At 40.8% G+C, this 18,960-nt stretch overlaps 4 protein-coding genes across 9 annotated transcripts; 2 read left to right on the forward strand and 2 right to left on the reverse strand.

The window, feature by feature from the left end:
• Nucleotides 1–50: 50 nt before the first annotated feature.
• LOC132198145 (UPF0489 protein C5orf22 homolog) lies at nucleotides 51–5,247 on the reverse strand. Of its 3 annotated transcripts, XM_059621968.1 has the most exons (11): nucleotides 5,107–5,247; nucleotides 4,812–5,050; nucleotides 2,704–2,882; nucleotides 2,445–2,643; nucleotides 2,169–2,276; nucleotides 1,980–2,105; nucleotides 1,398–1,814; nucleotides 1,155–1,347; nucleotides 871–1,051; nucleotides 696–804; nucleotides 51–456 (listed from the first exon to the last, which is right to left on the reverse strand). In XM_059621968.1, the coding sequence occupies exons 2-11, from the start codon at nucleotides 4,935–4,937 to the stop codon at nucleotides 172–174; spliced, it is 1,923 nt and encodes a 640-aa protein (XP_059477951.1). In that variant the 5' UTR covers nucleotides 4,938–5,050; nucleotides 5,107–5,247; the 3' UTR covers nucleotides 51–171. The 3 variants fall into 3 exon arrangements, with proteins under 3 accessions (XP_059477951.1, XP_059477953.1, XP_059477954.1); XM_059621970.1 differs by lacking the exon at nucleotides 51–456 and having other exon boundaries at nucleotides 696–823; XM_059621971.1 differs by lacking the exons at nucleotides 51–456; nucleotides 696–804; nucleotides 871–1,051; ... (4 more) ...; nucleotides 2,445–2,643; nucleotides 2,704–2,882 and adding an exon at nucleotides 3,358–4,668.
• Nucleotides 5,248–5,928: 681 nt separating this feature from the next.
• On the forward strand, nucleotides 5,929–8,569 carry LOC132198146 (gastrula zinc finger protein XlCGF7.1-like). Of its 2 annotated transcripts, none has more exons than XM_059621972.1 (6): nucleotides 5,929–6,068; nucleotides 6,170–6,246; nucleotides 6,298–6,404; nucleotides 6,466–6,777; nucleotides 6,848–7,135; nucleotides 7,678–8,569. In XM_059621972.1, the coding sequence occupies exons 3-6, from the start codon at nucleotides 6,336–6,338 to the stop codon at nucleotides 7,918–7,920; spliced, it is 912 nt and encodes a 303-aa protein (XP_059477955.1). In that variant the 5' UTR covers nucleotides 5,929–6,068; nucleotides 6,170–6,246; nucleotides 6,298–6,335; the 3' UTR covers nucleotides 7,921–8,569. The 2 variants fall into 2 exon arrangements, with proteins under 2 accessions (XP_059477955.1, XP_059477956.1); XM_059621973.1 differs by having other exon boundaries at nucleotides 5,940–6,068; nucleotides 6,466–6,729.
• An 879-nt stretch (nucleotides 8,570–9,448) lies between these two features.
• Nucleotides 9,449–14,813, forward strand: LOC132198144 (uncharacterized). 3 transcript variants are annotated; one of them, XM_059621965.1, is made up of 7 exons: nucleotides 9,449–9,698; nucleotides 10,431–10,668; nucleotides 10,760–10,945; nucleotides 11,015–11,229; nucleotides 11,361–11,591; nucleotides 11,648–11,788; nucleotides 11,892–14,813. In XM_059621965.1, the coding sequence occupies exons 2-7, from the start codon at nucleotides 10,551–10,553 to the stop codon at nucleotides 14,751–14,753; spliced, it is 3,753 nt and encodes a 1,250-aa protein (XP_059477948.1). In that variant the 5' UTR covers nucleotides 9,449–9,698; nucleotides 10,431–10,550; the 3' UTR covers nucleotides 14,754–14,813. The 3 variants fall into 3 exon arrangements, with proteins under 3 accessions (XP_059477948.1, XP_059477949.1, XP_059477950.1); XM_059621966.1 differs by having other exon boundaries at nucleotides 10,463–10,668; XM_059621967.1 differs by having other exon boundaries at nucleotides 9,449–9,594; nucleotides 10,463–10,668.
• Nucleotides 14,814–15,510: 697 nt separating this feature from the next.
• LOC132198431 (dynein intermediate chain 3, ciliary) lies at nucleotides 15,511–18,917 on the reverse strand. The gene is made up of 8 exons (XM_059622479.1): nucleotides 18,711–18,917; nucleotides 18,455–18,616; nucleotides 17,946–18,210; nucleotides 17,367–17,620; nucleotides 17,155–17,314; nucleotides 16,364–16,839; nucleotides 15,889–16,092; nucleotides 15,511–15,835 (listed from the first exon to the last, which is right to left on the reverse strand). Exons 1-8 carry the CDS (start codon nucleotides 18,915–18,917, stop codon nucleotides 15,782–15,784), a joined length of 1,782 nt encoding a protein of 593 aa, XP_059478462.1. The 3' UTR covers nucleotides 15,511–15,781.
• Between the last annotated feature and the right edge of the window lie 43 nt (nucleotides 18,918–18,960).

The raw sequence follows: 18,960 nt of genomic DNA on the forward strand, positions 1-18,960 counted from the left end.
AGTACCAAGTCTGTCCGCCAACAGGCATAAAAAATGATATGTACAAAAGGCAGTATATTATTTGTTATATTTCAATAGTAAAATTTATTCGAGTTGCATTTTAAAATTAATTTGTTCATAAATAAGCCATGGTTACAATTATAGGAATAAAAGACTTTTGATCGTTTTGAATCACAGAAGCGTTGGGTCGTTGGAGAGGGCCAACTGGGCCAAGTACTTGACGATGGCAGCATCGCAGCCGTGCAGGCCAAGTTCAATGAGACAAGTGACGCCTACCGTCCTGCATACTGACACCTTCTGGTCGATGGCAGACAGCAAAGCATGCAGCACCAGACAAAGACTCTGGTCACTCTTGTGCAGAGCCACCAAACTGGGCTGCAGCCCGCTCAAAAGGGAGCCGGAATACGCAGGGCCCAGAAGTTGCTTCGAGCCCAACTCCAAAATCGTCACACGATTCTGGGAATTAAAAATAGAACTTTATTGTAAATTAAATCAATCCAAACTTAATGTTAATGGAAATGTAAATATTCCAGTGCTTCTCCGTTGTTAAATTACTTAAAAAAAAAAAAAACGATTTTGAGCGCAGAGATTTACGCAAGTTACAAAATTTGAGATTTATTATTTTAATGATTTTGAGAAAAAACACCCAGAGGGAAGAACAATATTGTATCGTTTAAAATTTATAAACAAATCACCTTGTCGAGGCTGTTTATCATGTCGTGCACAGTCAGTCTTTCAGGCACGCACAGGCCAATCAGCTTGTGCTGGTCAAGATGGAATGAAACCAGAATTCCTTGGTGCCACCTAAAAAATAATGAAATTACTATTTAAAAATTAACGCATTAAAAAAATTGTTATGACAGCAGCTACCTTAGTACGCTCTTGGTATTTCTGCGGGGGACGAATGGGGCCAGCGCCTGGGTTATCTCGACGGCATATGCCTTCTCATGCTTGGCCGCTGCTAAAACCACAGTCCTCCCAGTGAGAAGGGAGTAAATCACATGACGAGCGGCGGCGGAGTATTTAGTAAAAAAGTCCAAAAGGCCGAGACCTAAAATACAGATTATGAAATTCTTAATTTAGCTTTAAAATAAATGTCCTTGATTTTAGGTGTAAAATTAGATAATGGTTTCAAAAATGACTTAAAGAGTAACCTGATTTTGTGTTGGCAGGAAATTCACTCCACAAACAGTCGGTTTGGAATTTTTCAGCTGCATTATCATTCAGTGACCAGTCTGAAAGATTCCTGTCCAGATCTCTGAAGCTGTCCGAACCCGATGAGCTGAGCAGGGAGGGTTTGGCCGAGTGAAAGCTGCAGTTACTGTCACTGCTGCTCAACTCCTTGTGCTGAAATTCAAATGAATATTCGGCTCAAAAAATTGGTACGCAGAATTTACGTTGTCCAAAATGAGTGAGTTTTGGTCGATGGTGCACTCCTTTGGGTCTGTGATGTTGGAGAGCAGTTTCAGGAAATTGGCGTCATCCAGCGCCAGGTTGATACCTCGGAAGGTGAGTTGACGAGGACGGATGGCCTGGTTGAAGGTAGTCGCCACCAGGTCAAGGTCGACGCCAAGTGAGCACCTGGCAAAAAAGTGGTGCAGGTCGATGAGGTGCCACAAACCTGCAGCACAGCCCCACGGACTGATGCAAACCACGGGCCTGATGAAGCGGGCCCTCTTGGAGCCACTCAGGTTGCAAGGTACCTTTGCAGAGTGGCACTCCAACTTCTGCAGCAACCTCTTCGCCTCCAGTAAATCAGAATTCTTAATTGCAGCACACCAGTCTTTCAACTCCATCATTTGCTGCTCTTTGTTCTAGAAAAAAATCAAAGCATTGGTTTATTTTCTGCCATAAAAAATTATTAAAATATGATACACTAATTTTAGTGCATTAGAATTAATGTTAATAATAATTATTATTTAAGATTTCTTTTTGTATATAAAGCCTAAACAAATTAGGAATTAAGTTCTGCCACTTACCAAGGAGGGTTCAACTGTATGCAGCAGGTTTTTTAATTCGGAATAATGGTTGACCAGTTGTTCAATGTCAATAGATTGCAGCAACTGTTTTGACTCAGTACTCAGAATTTCTCTTTCGTCCTCCATCTGGTATTTAAAAAATTACTTACAATATTAGTTAAAATTTAAATGAAACAAATTAATATAAACCTTTTTCAGTCTAAAATACTGCTCTTGCGTGGAGCGCAGGCAGTGCAATGCATGCTTGATATCTTCTAGGAAAATTTGTCTGTTGTCCAATTTGATCAATTCTGTTACCTAAAAATATTAAGATAAAAGTATTAAAATTGTGGTCTGTTTAATTTTTTGAATTGAAGATTATTACTTTTACTGGCATAAATATTGACATAATATTTTTAAATAATCTTAAAATACAAATTTGATTGCAATTTTCTCTACTTTTTTGCTTTAGTTACCAAAACGCACCTTCAGGAAAGCCTCCCTGAGCTGAAGGAACTGTCCCTCGAGTTTTTTCTTGTCCCTGGTGACAAAGGCGAGGCACATGGGCCGCACAAAGCCTCTGGCGTGCAGATCGTAGAGCGTGAAGTAGTGGACATAGGCGTGCACCCCAGGCACCACCGGCGTCTGCAGCACCTGCGCATCCTCGGCCAAATTGAACTGCCCGCTGAATGAATCAGAATTTTAGATTTAATGTTTCAACATTTTAATTCATTATTCAATAGACCTAGGGTTGGCCTGGTAGTCGACCGACATGATTTTGAGGATGAAAGCGTTCATGTCCAGTTCAGCTGCCGGCTCGTCGTGTACGTGCGGCGGCACGGTCAGCAAAGGTAGAGGTCCTAACACCTCGGAGAACTCGGAAAAAATCACAAAATCCTCGTGCGCGCAAAAAGTGCACGGGTCCTGCAACAACCAAATGAGAAAAATAATCCAAAATTAAGCCTCATGAAACTTAATGCAGTGCGTTTTAATTATAAAGGTTTGAAGTGACATCTAATAATAGGCCTAATCAAAGATCAAAGTACAAATCAGTACTTTCCTATGCGCCTTTATTCTAGTTGATCCTAATCATAAAAAATTATTACACTTTTCAGTTCAGAATAAAATTTCCCTCAAGAATTAAATTATTTATAAATAAAAAAATTCATATTAATTATTCTTTTAAATTTTATTTTCTGTTAGATTCAATTAATATTTGTTTGTTTTTAAAGTGGTTTTGACTAAAATTCTAGGCATAGGAATATGGTTGATATTGTAGTAAGTCTTATTATAAGCATCCTAACTACGCTTAACTTCGAAAGCCCTCTTGGACATCTTCCAGAATTACTTAAAACTAATTACATGTATGAATTTGATTTTTAAAACAAAAACCAATTGATGTTGTTCCTATCTTTTTTAATCAATCCAGCAATTTACAAGTCTTAATAAATTAACTGTAAGTCGTAGTTAAATAATAAAAAAATGCAACAAATTGGTTTAGGAGGACACATCTGTTGGCTCATTATATTAGGTGGGGTGAGCAGAGGAAAAAAAATAAAATAAATTAGCAGGCAGCGTCATAGTCCTTTTTGATCTCGGCGTCAGGGTAGAAGTGGAGGAGTTTGGCAATGACCGCGTCCTGGATGAGGTCGACGGCCTCCGGAGGGGTGTAGTCGTCCTCACTTGATCTGGCCAGGGTGACGAAGGTGGGTGGCGACGGCAGGGCCCTGAGAACGGCGCTCAGGGAGCGTTCTACGAGCTCGGCAATTTGCTCGTCAGAGGAGACGTGGTGCGGCAGGTCATTGCCATTGTCCAGAGTGCAACCTGCGTCGTGGACAATCTCCCAGTCCAGGGAGAGACGCTCTTCGTCTAAAGGGTAGGCGGCGTGCACCGAGTTGACCAACTCCTTGACTGCCTTGACCCTGGCCGAGTCAATGGGGAGTCCCTCGAGGGACCCGCCACGCTGGTTGACGTGTCTGAAGATGGTGGACAGTTCTTCCAACTGAGCCTCCCTTCTCTGGGCCATCTCCTCCGCCTCCTCAGGTACGGAAGGTGTAGTGTAGGCGTACAGGGGGGCCAACCGTTTGTACAACTCGGCCCTGGGGAACATGTCGACGAAAGGGTTCTTGGTGCTGAAGAAGTCGAGGTCAACGTCCAGGACGAAGTAGGCGCCCTGGCTGTCCGAGGGAACCAGTTGCCTCAGGTGCCTCTCAAGGGCCACCTCGTCATCCTCGGGCCCTTCGTCCTGGACGTACTGACCCAGGGTCAGCGTGACCAGACGCACTTCCCTGACAGCCTCCAGCTGCTCCAGGGGCGCAAACATGGCAGACCCGAGGAAGTACTGCTCGGCCGAGTCAACTCGGATTTCGCCCGATTGGTTGTGGCGGCCGACGCGGAAGTCCAGGACGCCGTCTGGGAACTGCTTTGACCAGGGCGGACGCAGCCACAGGATGTTACGGAAGTGTCCGGCGAAACAGGCGGGCAGCAGCCACGACTCAATGCTGATGTGTCCAAAGAGGGCCTCCTTGTCGAACACCGTGTCTGCAGGCATGCTGGGCGGTACGCCTAGGTCAGGGTGCGAATCCAGGTGAACGATGGTGTTGCCCTCGAGCGGCAGGTGGCGCGATCCCATCGCCCTGTAAAGGTGCGGCACCACCTCGTTGTGGTTCTCGACGACCAACACCGGCAACTGTCCGTACCGTCGCCGCGGCTGCTCCTCCATAATAAATTTTCAAATCAAAATTCACAAAGCAGACACGAAATTAAGAAGTTCCAGACTGTACTTTATGTCCTGTACCAATTTCTTTTCTTTCTTTCTCAATAAGGGGAGGAGACGGGAAAAAGAATACGCACCTTGGGGTCGAGCGCGTGCGTGGCCGCCGTCGCGGGGCTATTTTCGGACGGGTCGTCCCCGCCGACCACGAGCGCCTCCTCGGCCGCGTCCACCAGCAGCGTCGCTTCCGTGTACGTGCTCGCCATCGCTCCTCCCAGCAGATTAATTTACCAGCGATTTAACTTGTACCCTTTCGTTGTGTGTAACTTGTGATTCTGCCAAACGCTTTCTAATTTCAGCACTGCCGGCTCGCTCGTCCCTGCAAGAAAATTTAATTTTCCTCTGAAATTTCACAATTCTTTAATTTAATCTAACCCTTTTCCACGGCCCGACGACGGCGCGACTAAAATTAGATCAAACGCGCGCTCCTCTTCCGTGTTTGTTTGGGTTCCGTTGTGTCTTTTGTGTTTTTGATTACAAAAGGCAAAATCACGTGTATTCAAGCGCAGCCTCCAGATTTGACAAGTCTTTACCAACCACACAAATTTATGCAGAAATTTAATATACTATCATTTAACTGTTCTCTACTCCACTTTACTCCTAAAATTAATCTAATTTTATTTAAAATTTTAATAAATGATTGAAAAAATTCTTTTGTCAAGCACAAATAATAAGAAAAACTATTTAATTTTATTTTTCTGTATAATTAGTTGGCAATCCGGACCATTATGCCTTTGCTTTTCTCTCCCGTCAGCGATAAACAGTTCAGTCACTGTTACCAAGGTGAGTGGAGGGGCGCCTTTTTGGCAGGAACTTCAAGATTATAGTTATTATATTGTATATCATATTATGTACCATAAAATAATTATTTAATATTTTTGGCAAAATTATTAAACTATTTTTTTCAAAAAATTTTGAATAAATAATTTTATTAAAAAAATCATAAAAAAACACGGCCATTTGAATTTTACAAATCTTAATTTTTGCGCGCCGTTAATGATTATAATAGAAAGCTTGAATAATATTTTTCGTATTATCCTCTTGGATGGAAAAAAAATACTTTGGAACCGTGGGAAAATATTTTTTTTATTGATTTTCAGCTGTCAGTACACATTAAAGCACATTAAAGTATATTCCTTCGTACATTTAATTTATATTTTTCGATTTTTTCCTAACCGCCCGCCCCTTATGAAAGATTTACATTTTAGTCGGTCGGCTGCCGCTGTTGAAAAAACGACGCTCTTTTTATCACTGCCTTTGTCCGTGTGTGTTAAAAGCAGGCGCAGGTGAATGTAAATACGAGGAGCAAAGAGAAGGTCTCGCAGCCCTACACCGAGGTAACTTTGGAGGACACTCGACAGTGTGTGTCTGCTTTTACTTTCGTTTGTCGCAGTGGATAGCACCCTAGCTGACCAGTGCATGTTTCATTTTGTTCCAGTGTTTCGAAAATTAAAGACAGATAAGCGATGGCCGGCAAAGCAAAAAGGTTGATTGACGTCCGACGAGCGTTGAAAGGTACGTTAATTGGACGAAAGTGAAAGCCTTTTGAAAATTTGCGGCTTGCAGTTGAGGCGTTGGCCCTGCTGAGGTGAGGCCTGCAGAACATGGTGAAGAAGAAAAAGGAGAGCTCGACCGAGTCAATGAGCACCCCTACGTATACGGAGCTCCACCAGGTACACAAAAACCAACCCTGAAAAAATTAAAGAGACCGACCTGACGATGAACTAATTTCAGTACAATGGGGAGCAGAGCAGCTGCGAGCTGGGCAACTTTGTGATAAAGCAGGAGCCGTACGACATTTGGCCTCAGGAGGTGAAGCGCGAGCATGAGCACCCTGACATCCCTGGCCTGGTGACCAGCGACGACGAGCAGCTGGCGACCTCCTACCACCAGCAGTTGATGGCGGCGGCCTCGTCCTTTGCGCCTTCGCCCGGCCAGGCCCAACAGTTGGGCGGCCCTGAGCAGCTTTCGGAGCAGCAGCGGCCCTTCGAGTGCCAGGTGTGTGGAAAGAAGTTCATGCGAAAGTGCCACCTGCAGGTGCACCAGGTCGTGCAGAACTAACTCGCACCCTTCGACCTTGAGTCTAATTCTATTCTCCTCCTGATTCCTCCTGCAGGTGAACCACTCTGGCGAAAAACCCTTTTCCTGCTCGGTGTGCCAGCGCAGCTTTTCGCAAAAGTCCACCCTGTTTTCGCACTCGCTCACTCACTCGGGCGTCAAACCCTTCGAGTGCAACGTGTGCAGAAAGGCGTTCGCCCAAAAGTGCAATCTGCAGACGCACATGTTGGTGCACACCGGCCAGAAACCATTTACCTGCAAGGTGTGCGGAAAGTGCTTCTCCCAGAAGTGCAACCTCCAGATCCACGAACGCATCCACACTGGCGAGCGACCCTACACATGCAAGGTAACGATCTTAAACAGTTAGTTGAACTACAAAATTATTTAATAAAGATTTTTGGCTTTTGGGGCCAATCTATAATATGTAAATACAATTTTTGTGCTTTTAATCCAAAGAATAATTTTAAAAGAAACAAAGTCCTGAAACAATTGTGAAGTTTATATTACCTTTGATACATGACACATGACTTCCAAATTAGTAAGCTTTTTGGAAATGTACTACAAAGACTGGTTGAAGTTGTTATTAAAATAAAAACCATAAATTAAACACGCAAAATCAATTGAATATGTACAAAAATTTTAATTTGCAATATAAAAAAAAAATGAAAGTGGCCAAATCATGAAATAGGATTGAATTTATTTTGTATTTTGAAAATTAAAACTGCCTTGTTTTACCTAGATATGTAATTTTTTTTAATTAGGCCATTTAGGATTGGTTCTTATTAAAATTCTATCCCTAATCCTTGGATACAAGTCAAAGTAAAGATATTTAGGTCTAATTGTAAAATGTAATACTCTTATCTACATTATAATTTTTTTGTTGCGCAGGTGTGCGGCAAGTGCTTCACCCGTTCTGGCACGCTGATGGTGCACAACCGGGTGCACACCAAGGAGAAGCCGCACATCTGTAAGGTGTGCGGCAAGCGCTTTTCGCAGAGCAGCAACCTGATGAACCACAGCCTGACCCACACCAGCAGCCGACCGTTCGAGTGCCGCGAGTGCGGCCAGGCCTTCAACAACACCGGCAACCTCAGCCACCACGTGCGCAAGTGCCACCCGGCCTCCTCGTGAGTGACAATCAACCCCAACACAACTCGATTATTCCATGTGCCATTCACTAATTTTAGAGTTTGAAATTTTGATCTCGGATTCGGACCTGTGGTTGAATATTTCCCAAAAGTATAAATTTGTCTTCAGCCACCCAATGATATTTTTTCTGAAAGAAAGTGAAAATGCTGGGTGCTAAATGAAAGAATGTTGAAAGTTATAATTATTATATATTATTCCAAGTAGCTGCCTTAAAAACGACTAATCCTGCAAAGGCCCTCAATAAGAAACTGTACAAAAACCGCGGCGAGGTGAATTATTTCAAAGATTCCTTCGAACCCTTTTACTCCTGTGCTGTATATAGTTGAAAGCGGTTGAAAGTGTATCAAGCTAAAATTAACCCCCGCGAATTGAAATATATTTAACAGATTTACACCTAGAGCATTTAATTAACAATTAATTAAGAGAATTAAAACTTGCAACCCTCTCTTGTTGGCGTAGTGGGTGAGGGTGAGACGCATTCCTCTCTTTGTCTCGTCTTGATTTATAATTTTTTTTCGTTGGCAATCGATTTTCCATCCCAACGCATATCTCGGTGTACAACTGTCCTTCTGTGATTACTAGCCATATGCAAACAAATTGCAATAAATAATTAGAGCTGGAAAAAAGCAAATTTTTGTGTCTTGCTCATTTGTCAACTACCTAGCCACTTTTCTCCTTTTGATGATCGTTATGCTACCCAATATTATGTTTTCTTCTTCTTACAAAACTCAAAATGATAAAATAAAAGAAATATCATCTAGACGATTTCAATAAAATTGCCTCTCAACTTTTGCATAATATGACTGGGTCTCCTTTGAGCGAGTTGCTCTAAAGAGCTTTGGTTTCCCTATATATGGTGCCCTTTATCAAGTCGCAATTAGCTAAGCCTCCATAATTGTCTTGAATCCGAAAGGTAAATTTTAATATTTTAAGGTGTGAAACAAATTTTTTTTTGCAAAACTTTTATAATATTCGTATTTTTTTTTAATTAAACGCCGCAGTCGTACAAATACCTAATATTAATAATAATAATTACCAATTACCCTAAAAAGAAATAAAAAATCTTTCAAATTATTTATACGATTTTTTTTTTTGTTGTTTCTAGATACTATTATGGCTACATTTTTCCCCGCAGAATTTGCATATATTAGACAGTTTTCAGCTTCAAAATGATAAGGGCTATTTATTTTTACAATATACCCGCCATAAAATTACATTTTTTGCATTTTAAAATGTGTTTATTTAACCTAATTATTCATAAATGACAAGTTTTGAAGTACAGCATTTATTTACAGGATTTTATTTAAGTTCAAATTATATAAATTATAATCGACAATATTAATTCCGAAATGTATATGAGTTTTTTTTTAATTTAATAATAATGCTTTTATTAAACGCGTTTGCGTTAAAAAATTTATTTTTCCCCTCCTCCTCATGCCCGCTACTTGGCCGCTACTACCGCCAGAGGCGCACATGTACAACAGTTCTGCGAAATATTTTGCGATGGGAGTGCCGCACAGCGCACAACGCAAAAGACAAAGACAGAACAGACGGAAGCAAATAACTGTAGTAAACAAACTTCCCATCTTTTTTAGTGATAGAAATGATTCACAAACTCAGGAATGACAGCACCAATTTGCGACGCGGGGGCTGTCAGTAAGAGTCGTTGCAACAGGAGATTATGCATTATTATTTTCTAAGAGATTTTATGTGATTTTTTTCAACTTCAACAGAAGTCAAAAGCTGCAAATTACTCATTGGTAAGCAGTGTTCCATAATTAGCATAATTATAGAGGCGTGAATTTGTTCTAGGTGAAAATTCATATTCTTGTCAGTTTGATTTGAAATATTTAATAGTAACTATCATAAATAATATATTGTATGGGTACATACCACTTTTCCTGCCATCAGAAACATTAATTATTCATAAAAATATCAAAGTCAAGAGAGATTTATTATGAAAATAATTATGTATAATGTACAGTATATAATTATTATTTTTTTTTTTTTTTTTAAATAAAAGCTTAGCGGTGAAAAGTTGTCGTGATTCGTGATGCATTGAAGTATATAAAACATAAAATATTAAAGAAAAATGAAAGTTAATTATATGGGGGTTATAAAAAGTTCGCAATAAATATTTTTCCCAAAAAATTATTCTTTCGGAAAAAAGTTAAGTTTTTTTTATATTATGTTATATTTTTGTATGTTTCATATAAAATTTTACAAATAACACCATTTTTATAGAAAATTTGTTGAAACTTTTGCCATAGGTTTTGACATAAACTCAAAAAATTCAATGAAGTTGCGCGCACTCTCTTAATTATTATCATTAAAATGCTATGTAATAAAAAATTGATTAAAATTACGTCTACAATTTTTTTTTACTCAAACGTGCACAAGTTTGAGCATACATGCCATATGTTTTACATTTTATAAAGTTAAAGTGAAGCTTCTCAAATCTTAATCACTAAACAATTTTTTTTTTATTTCAGTAACATTAACATTGACTTTGATTTGATGACAGAGGGTCCAAAGAGATTTAAGATGTTTGCCTCATACCAGCTCTTGATCTCTTGTTTTTTGTGAAGAGGAAAATCTCACGTTACGACGAGATGACCGGCTTAGAAAAATTTCAGATTTTCTTCGAACTTGTCCCGCCCATTTTTTACGGTGGACAAACCTTGAATGCCAAAGTCGTGGTTGTCAACAGCAAGCCCATACAAATGAAAGGTCAGTTTTTTTTTGCAAAATTCATATTTGATGACAAATTTTTTTTATTAACTATTGTAATTATTCACTAACAAGTTTTTTGCCTTTACAGCTTTTTATATCAGGGTCAAAGGTAGGTGCAAAATGAGATCGCAAAGTTGGAGGCTGGAGAGTTCAGAAGTGGACAGTTTGATACCCAACTTCAGAAACGCACCTTCGAACAATGACAGGAGGAATCTTAAAGGTTACAATGACTCTGAAGACTACATTAACGACCAATTTGCTATTTTTGGATGGGGTATGTAATCAAAATTGGCACAAATTCATAACCGAGATATTCAAAATTTGTAACAAAATTTTTATTCAGGCAACGACGGAACTCTAGAGCCTGGCGAGTACTCCTTTCCCTTCACCTACACCCTGCCGATGAATCTACCTTCATCTTTTGAGACAAAATTCGGCTGCATCAGGTACACTCTGATGGCCGAGATGCACCAACCTTGGACAGTGGTCAACCACAAGGCCAGAGCGTTCTTTGCCATCATCTGCCCCTTGGACTTGAACTCTTTTCCTCAATTGACAGTAGGCATTATTGATTTTGTTTTTTAAATTTTTTTTATACCTGAGCAATCAAGTTACAAAAGTTACCGTTGTATGACGCTTCAGTGTTGATTATACAACCTACTAGATTTTGTAATTAAAAATGCTTTTAGGATCCCGTGACAAAGGAAATTGCCAAGAAGCTTTGCTGTTTGTGTTGTGCCTCTGGTCCTATCAACATTATTCTCTCCCTCCCTGTCGGGGGTGCAGTCCCCGGAGAAACCATTTTGCCTACTTTGGAAGTGGAAAACAACTCCGGAGTCGACCTCATCTTTATCTCACTCAGATTAACACAAGTACCCTGCTTTCGTCCATCATCTGTTACAAAACATTTGGAATATAAAGTCCGTTTCATTGTAAATTACCAATTTTGAAACTAAGATGTGCAGAAAATTTACAGACGTACATTGTTGAGCATCCATTGGGGCGTCTGGAGTCTGGACAGTATTGCACGTACGAAAGGGTGGCCCTGCGGATTCCTCCTGTGCCGCCCTCTTACTTGCTGCACTGCAAACTCTTTGACCTGGATTATTTTGTTGAGGTAAATACTTTAATTTTAAACAGTAAGATCATAATTTTTAGTATGGACCGTTTCTTAAAAACTTTTTTTGAAAAACTAATCCAAAAATCTAAAAATTCTCAAGATCATCTACGAGTCAGCCAAAAAGTACATCCCCAGAGGTAGAATGAAGTACTACCTACCCTTCTGGAATCCACGACTTGAAGCCATCCGCCTCAAACGTAACTCAGCAAGGAAAGCAGTGGAAAAAACAAATACTAGTCAACTTAGAGAAGAGCTCAAGCAGCTGCAAACTGATCTAACTGCAGCAATCACTGAAGAAAAGGACAAGAAGTACAGAGAATTTCTGAGTAACCTAGACTACAGAAAAGATGCCTCCAAAGTGCATACATTCTTCTCCCAACTATGTGGCAAAAAATCAAGTAGCGCAGAAGATAATACACCCCTCGAGTACAAAGGGAAATCTGCTGTCACGAACAAGGAGAAGGCTGAAATCCTCTGTCGTTATTTCAAGTCCGTCAGCACCCCTCTAAGGAAAAAGAAGAAAAAGCTCCCTAAAATTAAATACCAACATCAACCCAATGACTTTTATAATCGACCCTTCAATAGTGAAGAACTTAACTACGCTATCAACAAGCTGGATAATAAAAAAGCTCCTGGACCAGATGGAATCCATGTAGAATTCATCAAGCACCTCGGTCCTATTGCCAGAGGACATGTCCTCAACCTGGTCAACGCCTCATGGAATTGCCAAGTCCCCACCAGCTGGAAAGAAGCCCTCATCACACCTATCCTGAAACCAGAAAAAGATCCGAACAACCCTAAAAGTTACAGACCCATCGCCCTCACCAATACTTTTGCCAAGGTAGCGGAAAAAATGGTCAATCTCCGGCTGGAAAACTTCCTTGAAAGCAGCAAAATAATAGCAGACGAACAAGCTGGCTATCGAGAACACCGGGGCACCCTCGACCAAGTCGCCTACGTCGCCCAGGACATCAAGCAGGGCTTCAGTGAAGGCAAAAGTACCCTAGCCGCCTCCATTGATCTCTCAGGCGCCTTTGACTCTACGGACCGCCGCTTTGCAATTAAACAAATGCTGAACTACAAAGTCCCCAACAATATAGTAAGATGGCTGCACGACTTCATAAACGGAAGAAGCATCAAAGTCATCCACAAAGGACACAGAAGCAGGACTAGAAAAACAGCAGCAGGCGTAGCACAAGGCACCATCACGGCACCAACCACCTTTAAAATCGCCATTAATGAATTAATTTTCGTTCTCAAGACAATCCAAGGGCTGAAAATTAAGGTCTACGCCGATGACTTTATTCTCCTCCTCACAAGTAAATGCCCTGCAAATATGGAGCTAAAAATGTCTCTCGCCCTTCGTATTGCCAACTCATGGCTTAACGTTAGAGGCTTCAAGATCAATGAGACGAAAACCTTCTGCACCTACTACACAATGACTCTCTGCAAGTACTACTTCAACATCAAAGTGAACGACAAAAAAATCCAACAAACTGACCAGATGAAGTATCTCGGAGTGCAAATGGACAGTAAAATGACCGGAAGGCAGCACTTCGAAGAACAAGCAGAGAAAGGCAGAAAAAGGCTCAGGCTCCTACAACGTACCGCAGGATCCAGCTGGGGCGCTAAAATTGACACCCTCGCCCTCACCTATAAAACCTACGTCCGCCCAGTGCTGGAGTATGGAACTGAAATCTTCCCAGCAGCATCACAACCAATCAGTAGTCTCCTTGATAAAGTTCAAAACCAGGCTCTTCGTCTGATCACAGGCGGTGTCAAAACAACACCCATTGATGCCATGGAATGGTTTAGCCAGATTGAACCTTTGCGACTCCGACGAGAACAGAGAGCTATTCAGTTACATGAGAAGCTTCTCCGACTTGATTCCGAGTTCTGGCAAAACCACAACAACTCAAAGAAACCTGCCCACGCGAACTTTGTAGAAATCACCACCAAACTCAAAGAGAAACACTGCCCTGACCTTCTCCATGCACAGCGACAAAACTTCGAAACACCTTCACCATTTAACATGCCGGACGTTTCCAACCAACTTGAGCCAGCACTTCAAATAGAAGGAGTAGAAAAGAAGAGCAATCTGCAAGTGACTGAACTCCAAAAGAAAACGGACGCGCACCTGAAGAGTAATTTTCCTCTTTCTGAGTGGATTCATATTTACACAGATGGCTCACAAGACAACTCGACGCAAAGAGCAGGCTACGGTGTATACTGCATCTTCTTCGAGGAGTCCACCCCTCTGCCTGAAGGTGCTAATCACTTCGACGCTGAGACAGCAGCTATTGCACGAGCAGCACAAAAAGTAGCCGAACAAGATCGGTTTCCACTAAACAAGAAAAAATTTGTCATCCTCAGCGACAGCACGTCCGCAATCCAATTTGTATGTCAACCTGCAAACCTACATCCGGATTCGCTCCTTTTTAAAAACTCCCTAGTAAGACTACGAAAAAAGAACCATGAACTGGCCCTACAATGGATCCCTAGCCACTGCCAAATCCTAGGGAATGATAAAGCTGACTTTCTTGCGAAGGCCGCAACCAAAAAAATCTCACAATTAACAAAGGCCCTCACCTTCAACAACGTCAAGAAAATAATTAAAACAGCTACAAAAAAAATTTTCAAAGAAAGCAAAGAGGAAGCTGCCCGACTAAAAATCTGGTGGACAGAGATAAAGAAGGGCCCCGATAAGTCCTGGTCAAGGAAGACCGCGACCGCTCAGTTTCGGCTGGCCACTGGCCATGATGTCCTGCAGCACCACCTCAATAGATTCAAGATCACAAAGGACTCGGCAACCTGCAAACTTTGTAAATTAGAAAATCAAGACAGAGCGCACCTCTTCAGATGCGCCGCTCTCAAGAGTGATATCGACTCCCTACCAAAGGATCTGAGTAGGACAGAAAAAGAAGCCATTCTATACTGGATAGCAAGAAAAAGAAATAGCTGAAGAAGCTCATCTCTGCATAAGAAAAAAAAAAAAAAAAAATTCTCTGTTGGGTTTTTTAAAACATATGGGCCAATAATATTTAATTTTTTCACAATATTTAATTTTCCCCATCTGTTTGATAATTATATAGAAACTGCTATTTCAGGCATTCTTCCGCCCAGCTGGCGCTCATCGCAATTTTGACGTTCAGATACCTTTAGTTGTGGGCACGACTCCTGTGCACCAGACTTTTGACCACACTCATCCACCCTCGGCGCAAAACTTGACCACTCCAGAACCTCAGATGGACGCAACACCCAGCTACTCTGGCATTGGTGAGCATTTTGTTTGAAAATAAAATATATTGTGCATGTAGATTGCCAATATTTCAAATTCAGCTCCACCGTCTTTTGAGCAATCTGTGATTGGCCACCAAAGTGTTATTAACAATGGTGAAGATGACGAGTATGCCTTAGCAATGAGATCTTCGTACCCCTCTTACCAGTCATCTCGGTCTACTACAGTTCGTAAATAAACTTGTCGTTTACTTCTTATTGTGCCTTCATGATAATATATGTAGCAATTATTTCTTTGTCCTTAAAGGACTGCAGCTACAATTTGTGTTGCACTAACCAAGTGCTTAAAAGTGGAAATCACAATCTGTCATTTTTCTGCCCCCTTTTGGGCTCATTTTAGTTTTATTGCTTGAATAAATTATGGTTAAGCTATGCTTTAGTAAGCTTAAAGCTCGATTTATTTACTTGAGCATATTATTTATATTTAATTTAACATATTTACTCCTAGAGCATGCATTTAACAATTAAGAAATATAACTAACTCTTGCAACTCTTTCTAATTGGCGTTTTGGGTGAGGTTGATACTCGCGCGCATACTTTTTTTCTCGTCTTAATTTTATTAATTTTTTCAATGACGCTAAATGGCTAATCGCGCATTTTCTCGGTGTACTTTTATACTGTGATTAGCCGTGCGCACAAAAATATCAATGAATATAGGAGAGCTGGAAAAAGAACTTATTGTTAACGTCTAATTCATTTATTGACTTCCTCGCCGTTTTCCTCCTTTTTCTGCTCCTGGTCCTGCAACTTCAAAAATATCAATTTTTTCAAAGCTCCTCATTAAGCTAAGCTGTTTGTACCGATTGGACGATTTCGAAATAATGTCTCTCAGCTTCTGCAATCAGAGGGTCTTCAGCGAGTTGCTCAAAAGTGAGCGGTTCGGTAGACGGTCTAATTTGGTTGCCCTGCTGCCGGCCTTCGTCGCCACGAACCTTGCCTTTGAGTCGTTTTTCACGCCGCCGCGCCTCCACGATTTTCTCCCGTCGCGTTTCACGCTCAAGCATCTAATACAAAAATCAAAAAAATTCCAGTTATGTAAAAATTAAAAAATTTTAATTTGTTTAGCTTGAAAAAAAAATGAAACTAAATCATTAAATTTACTGTTTGCACGTAATAAAATTTTTTACAACTCTTTTCTTGTTTTAGGGGCAAAACATAAAAGTGTGTTACTTTTAAAAGTCTCGTTTGAATGTTAATTTGCCAAATAAAAAATTAACAAATAAGCATTTTGAAAGTTTCAAATTTTGAATAAATTAAAAGTTAATTTTATTTTACCTCTGTAAACATTGGTTTGTCGTTTTTGTGTGGCACAACGAGGTGGTCAGACACCTGGTAGAGGTACGTGGCGCCGGTATCGGAGCCGACGGCGAGCAGTTGGCCCTGTTCGTGGGCTCGGATGGATCTGAGCGTGGCGTCGCACACCTTGACGCTGAGCACGGGTCGGTGGCGCTGCTGCAACAAGTCCCACGCATCCAGCCGCCCGTCCTCCCTGGTGGTGTAGAAGGCCGAGAACTTGGTTGGACTCCAGCAGCCATCGGTCAACTGCCACTCGCCCAGACCCGTGCTGATGATGCTCGACTCGCGCACGTCCTCCGACCACACGCGCGCGCTCCAATCGCCCACGCTCAAGAAGTTCTTCACGAACGCAGGGTTCCGCTGCAGCGCGTAAACGGGGCCCAGGTGCGCCGCGTACTGACACACCATCTTCTCCGGTGGTGTCTTTCCCTTCCGGTTGCAATTTATCACCACGCCTAAAAAAATGTTTTGTATTTATTCCAAAAAGATTGATTTATTCAATTAAAAAATTTAAAAAAAAAACATAAATGTTTTAGAATTTTATTTTTTTTACTTACAATTCGAGAAGGCAAAATATTCCTTTTCTAGTTTCAATTTACATAACTTCTTTTTATATTTTGGAATAAAATAATACGTTTTAGTCATCTTTATAAATCAATATAAATTATATTTTTTAATTTGTTAAAATCTTTAGTTTTCAAGAAAATTATAATTTTTTTTTATTATTATCGTTATTATCCTTATATCTTGAAATGCAGGAAAATCTTTACCCATCTCGGTGCCAACCATGAACCTTGTTGGAATAGTAGGTTCATATTCCAGGCTAACAGCGCCCAAAGCCCTGCTCAAGCTCTGCTCCTGACCCTTGACCGGGTCAAGAATGAGCACCTCACTTGGCTCAGACAATTTTCGCGTGTCCCACCACATCACCTAATGAGTTTTAATGATAATTTGATTTTTTTTTTTAATTTAATATTTATACTTGTCCGTCTGTGCTGGCCGAAAAGAACTCAGTGCCCGTCTTGGAGTTCATCCAGAGGGCTTTGTGCACAGGGTCGCGGTGACTTGGCTCGAGAGGACTCATTTCAACCGGTTCTGGTCCCTTGCGTGTGTCCCAACACGCGACTCTTCCGTCATAAAAGCCGCTTACCAAGACGTTGGGGTCTTTCTGATTGTACTCGAGACACACGATCGCCGACGGTGGACGGAAAGTGAGGTCAGGCTGATTTGGCTTTTCTGTAAAAAAATTTAATTGGCCAGGTGTTGTGAAAAAGCTTATTTTCACAAAACCATTGGAGTTAAAGTATTATAAGGAATTATTTTACGTTTTCATTAACTAATTTGAGAAATCTTTAAATAAAATTTTCACTGTAAAATATCTATTTTTGTTAACTGCCCTTATTACTTGAATTAATTTGAATTTAAGTTTGTGCTATTTTTAAAAATTATAATTTTCTAATTCATAATAATTATATTAAATATTCAATAAAATTGTTTTTAAATCAACTAAGTTGTAGGGGACCAAAATAACGTAAATATTGCATTCTTTTTTTTAACTAACCCACGTGCCAAATGTATGTTTGGCTGCTGAGCTCAGAGTGGCTGGCGTGCTGGAAAGCCAGACTGCAATGGGAAACGGCGAGTCGCGTGCCACCGTCCGGCGCCCACGAGATGTGGTGCACAGGGCGCTTGATGTGGCAAGGGTCTTGAAAGACATTGAGTCCTCGCGCTGAAAGCGGCTCCACTTGCACACCTCCCACCTCCGCTTCTAGGTGCGTCTCGTAAATGTCCAGAGCGTTGTTCTGCAAAATGCAGTGCTCCACGGCCTATATAGTGATAACATTTCAGCTTAATTTTTTTTCAAATCTTATAATAAAAGATTTGACGTTTTGTTAACTTTCTTTGAGCAAATCTACAAAAAATTTAAAATGGAGTGATGACAAAAATAAAAAATAGGTAAATAAATTACAAGTAAAAAATATCTCTGCTAGCCATTCATTTTTTTAAATATTTGAATTTTAAAGCATGAGATAATATAACATTAGCTTTTATCTAATTAATTCTCCATACATGTGAAAGCTGAAGTATAGCGTGAATGTACTTTTCATCCTTCTCCACCTTCTTCCTAAACCTGAGCGTCTGCTCTGGGTCTGCAGGGTTTAAATCTTTGGGCCAGCCACCCTCAACGTGGTTCATTCCCCTATCATCAAACTCTGGCCTTGCTGTGTTCACCTAAGCGCACCCAGATTTATTTTTTTTGTATGTACACAACTTTTTAATTAAAATAGGGTCGAATTGGCAAATAACCTTAAATAAGTTGTTTTACCTGATCGCATTCGGAAAAATCGCCACCGTTTGTTTGTGCAGAGCAGTGAACAGGATTTGTTAATATGTAGTTTTTCCTGAAGTACTCCAGGTCGGTCGGCAGGGTAACCTGCAGCGTCGTCTTGTTCCTTTTGAAGCTGCATCGCCTGCCAAATTCTCTTCTCCTTTTTGAGTAGATGTATTGCAGCTGGTCAGTCGAAGAGGACATGACACACTTTCAAGTCTTACTCAGTGCAGTGAACACTTGCAAG

Source organism: Neocloeon triangulifer, unplaced genomic scaffold (genome assembly GCF_031216515.1).
Source record: "Neocloeon triangulifer isolate White Clay Creek 2 clone unplaced genomic scaffold, ASM3121651v1 ptg000012l, whole genome shotgun sequence".
Classification (NCBI taxonomy): Eukaryota; Metazoa; Arthropoda; class Insecta; order Ephemeroptera; family Baetidae; genus Neocloeon; species Neocloeon triangulifer.

Excerpts from the sequence above, each read along its gene's own strand:
- LOC132198144 (XM_059621965.1), top strand. The coding sequence starts at position 10,551 with ATGACCGGCTTAGAAAAATTTCAGATTTTCTTCGAACTTGTCCCGCCC. Across the intron at positions 10,669-10,759 it reads CAAGCCCATACAAATGAAAG|CTTTTTATATCAGGGTCAAA; the intron begins GTCAGTTTTTTT and ends TTGCCTTTACAG. Across the intron at positions 11,592-11,647 it reads CAAAACATTTGGAATATAAA|ACGTACATTGTTGAGCATCC; the intron begins GTCCGTTTCATT and ends GAAAATTTACAG.
- LOC132198145 (XM_059621968.1), bottom strand. The coding sequence starts at position 4,937 with ATGGCGAGCACGTACACGGAAGCGACGCTGCTGGTGGACGCGGCCGAG. Across the intron at positions 2,644-2,703 it reads GACTACCAGGCCAACCCTAG|CGGGCAGTTCAATTTGGCCG; the intron begins GTCTATTGAATA and ends TGATTCATTCAG. Across the intron at positions 2,277-2,444 it reads TCAGGGAGGCTTTCCTGAAG|GTAACAGAATTGATCAAATT; the intron begins GTGCGTTTTGGT and ends TAATATTTTTAG.
- LOC132198146 (XM_059621972.1), top strand. The coding sequence starts at position 6,336 with ATGGTGAAGAAGAAAAAGGAGAGCTCGACCGAGTCAATGAGCACCCCT. Across the intron at positions 6,405-6,465 it reads CGTATACGGAGCTCCACCAG|TACAATGGGGAGCAGAGCAG; the intron begins GTACACAAAAAC and ends AACTAATTTCAG. Across the intron at positions 6,778-6,847 it reads GCCACCTGCAGGTGCACCAG|GTGAACCACTCTGGCGAAAA; the intron begins GTCGTGCAGAAC and ends TTCCTCCTGCAG.
- LOC132198431 (XM_059622479.1), bottom strand. The coding sequence starts at position 18,917 with ATGTCCTCTTCGACTGACCAGCTGCAATACATCTACTCAAAAAGGAGA. Across the intron at positions 18,211-18,454 it reads CTATACTTCAGCTTTCACAT|GCCGTGGAGCACTGCATTTT; the intron begins GTATGGAGAATT and ends ATCACTATATAG. Across the intron at positions 17,621-17,945 it reads AACATACATTTGGCACGTGG|AAAAGCCAAATCAGCCTGAC; the intron begins GTTAGTTAAAAA and ends ATTTTTTTACAG.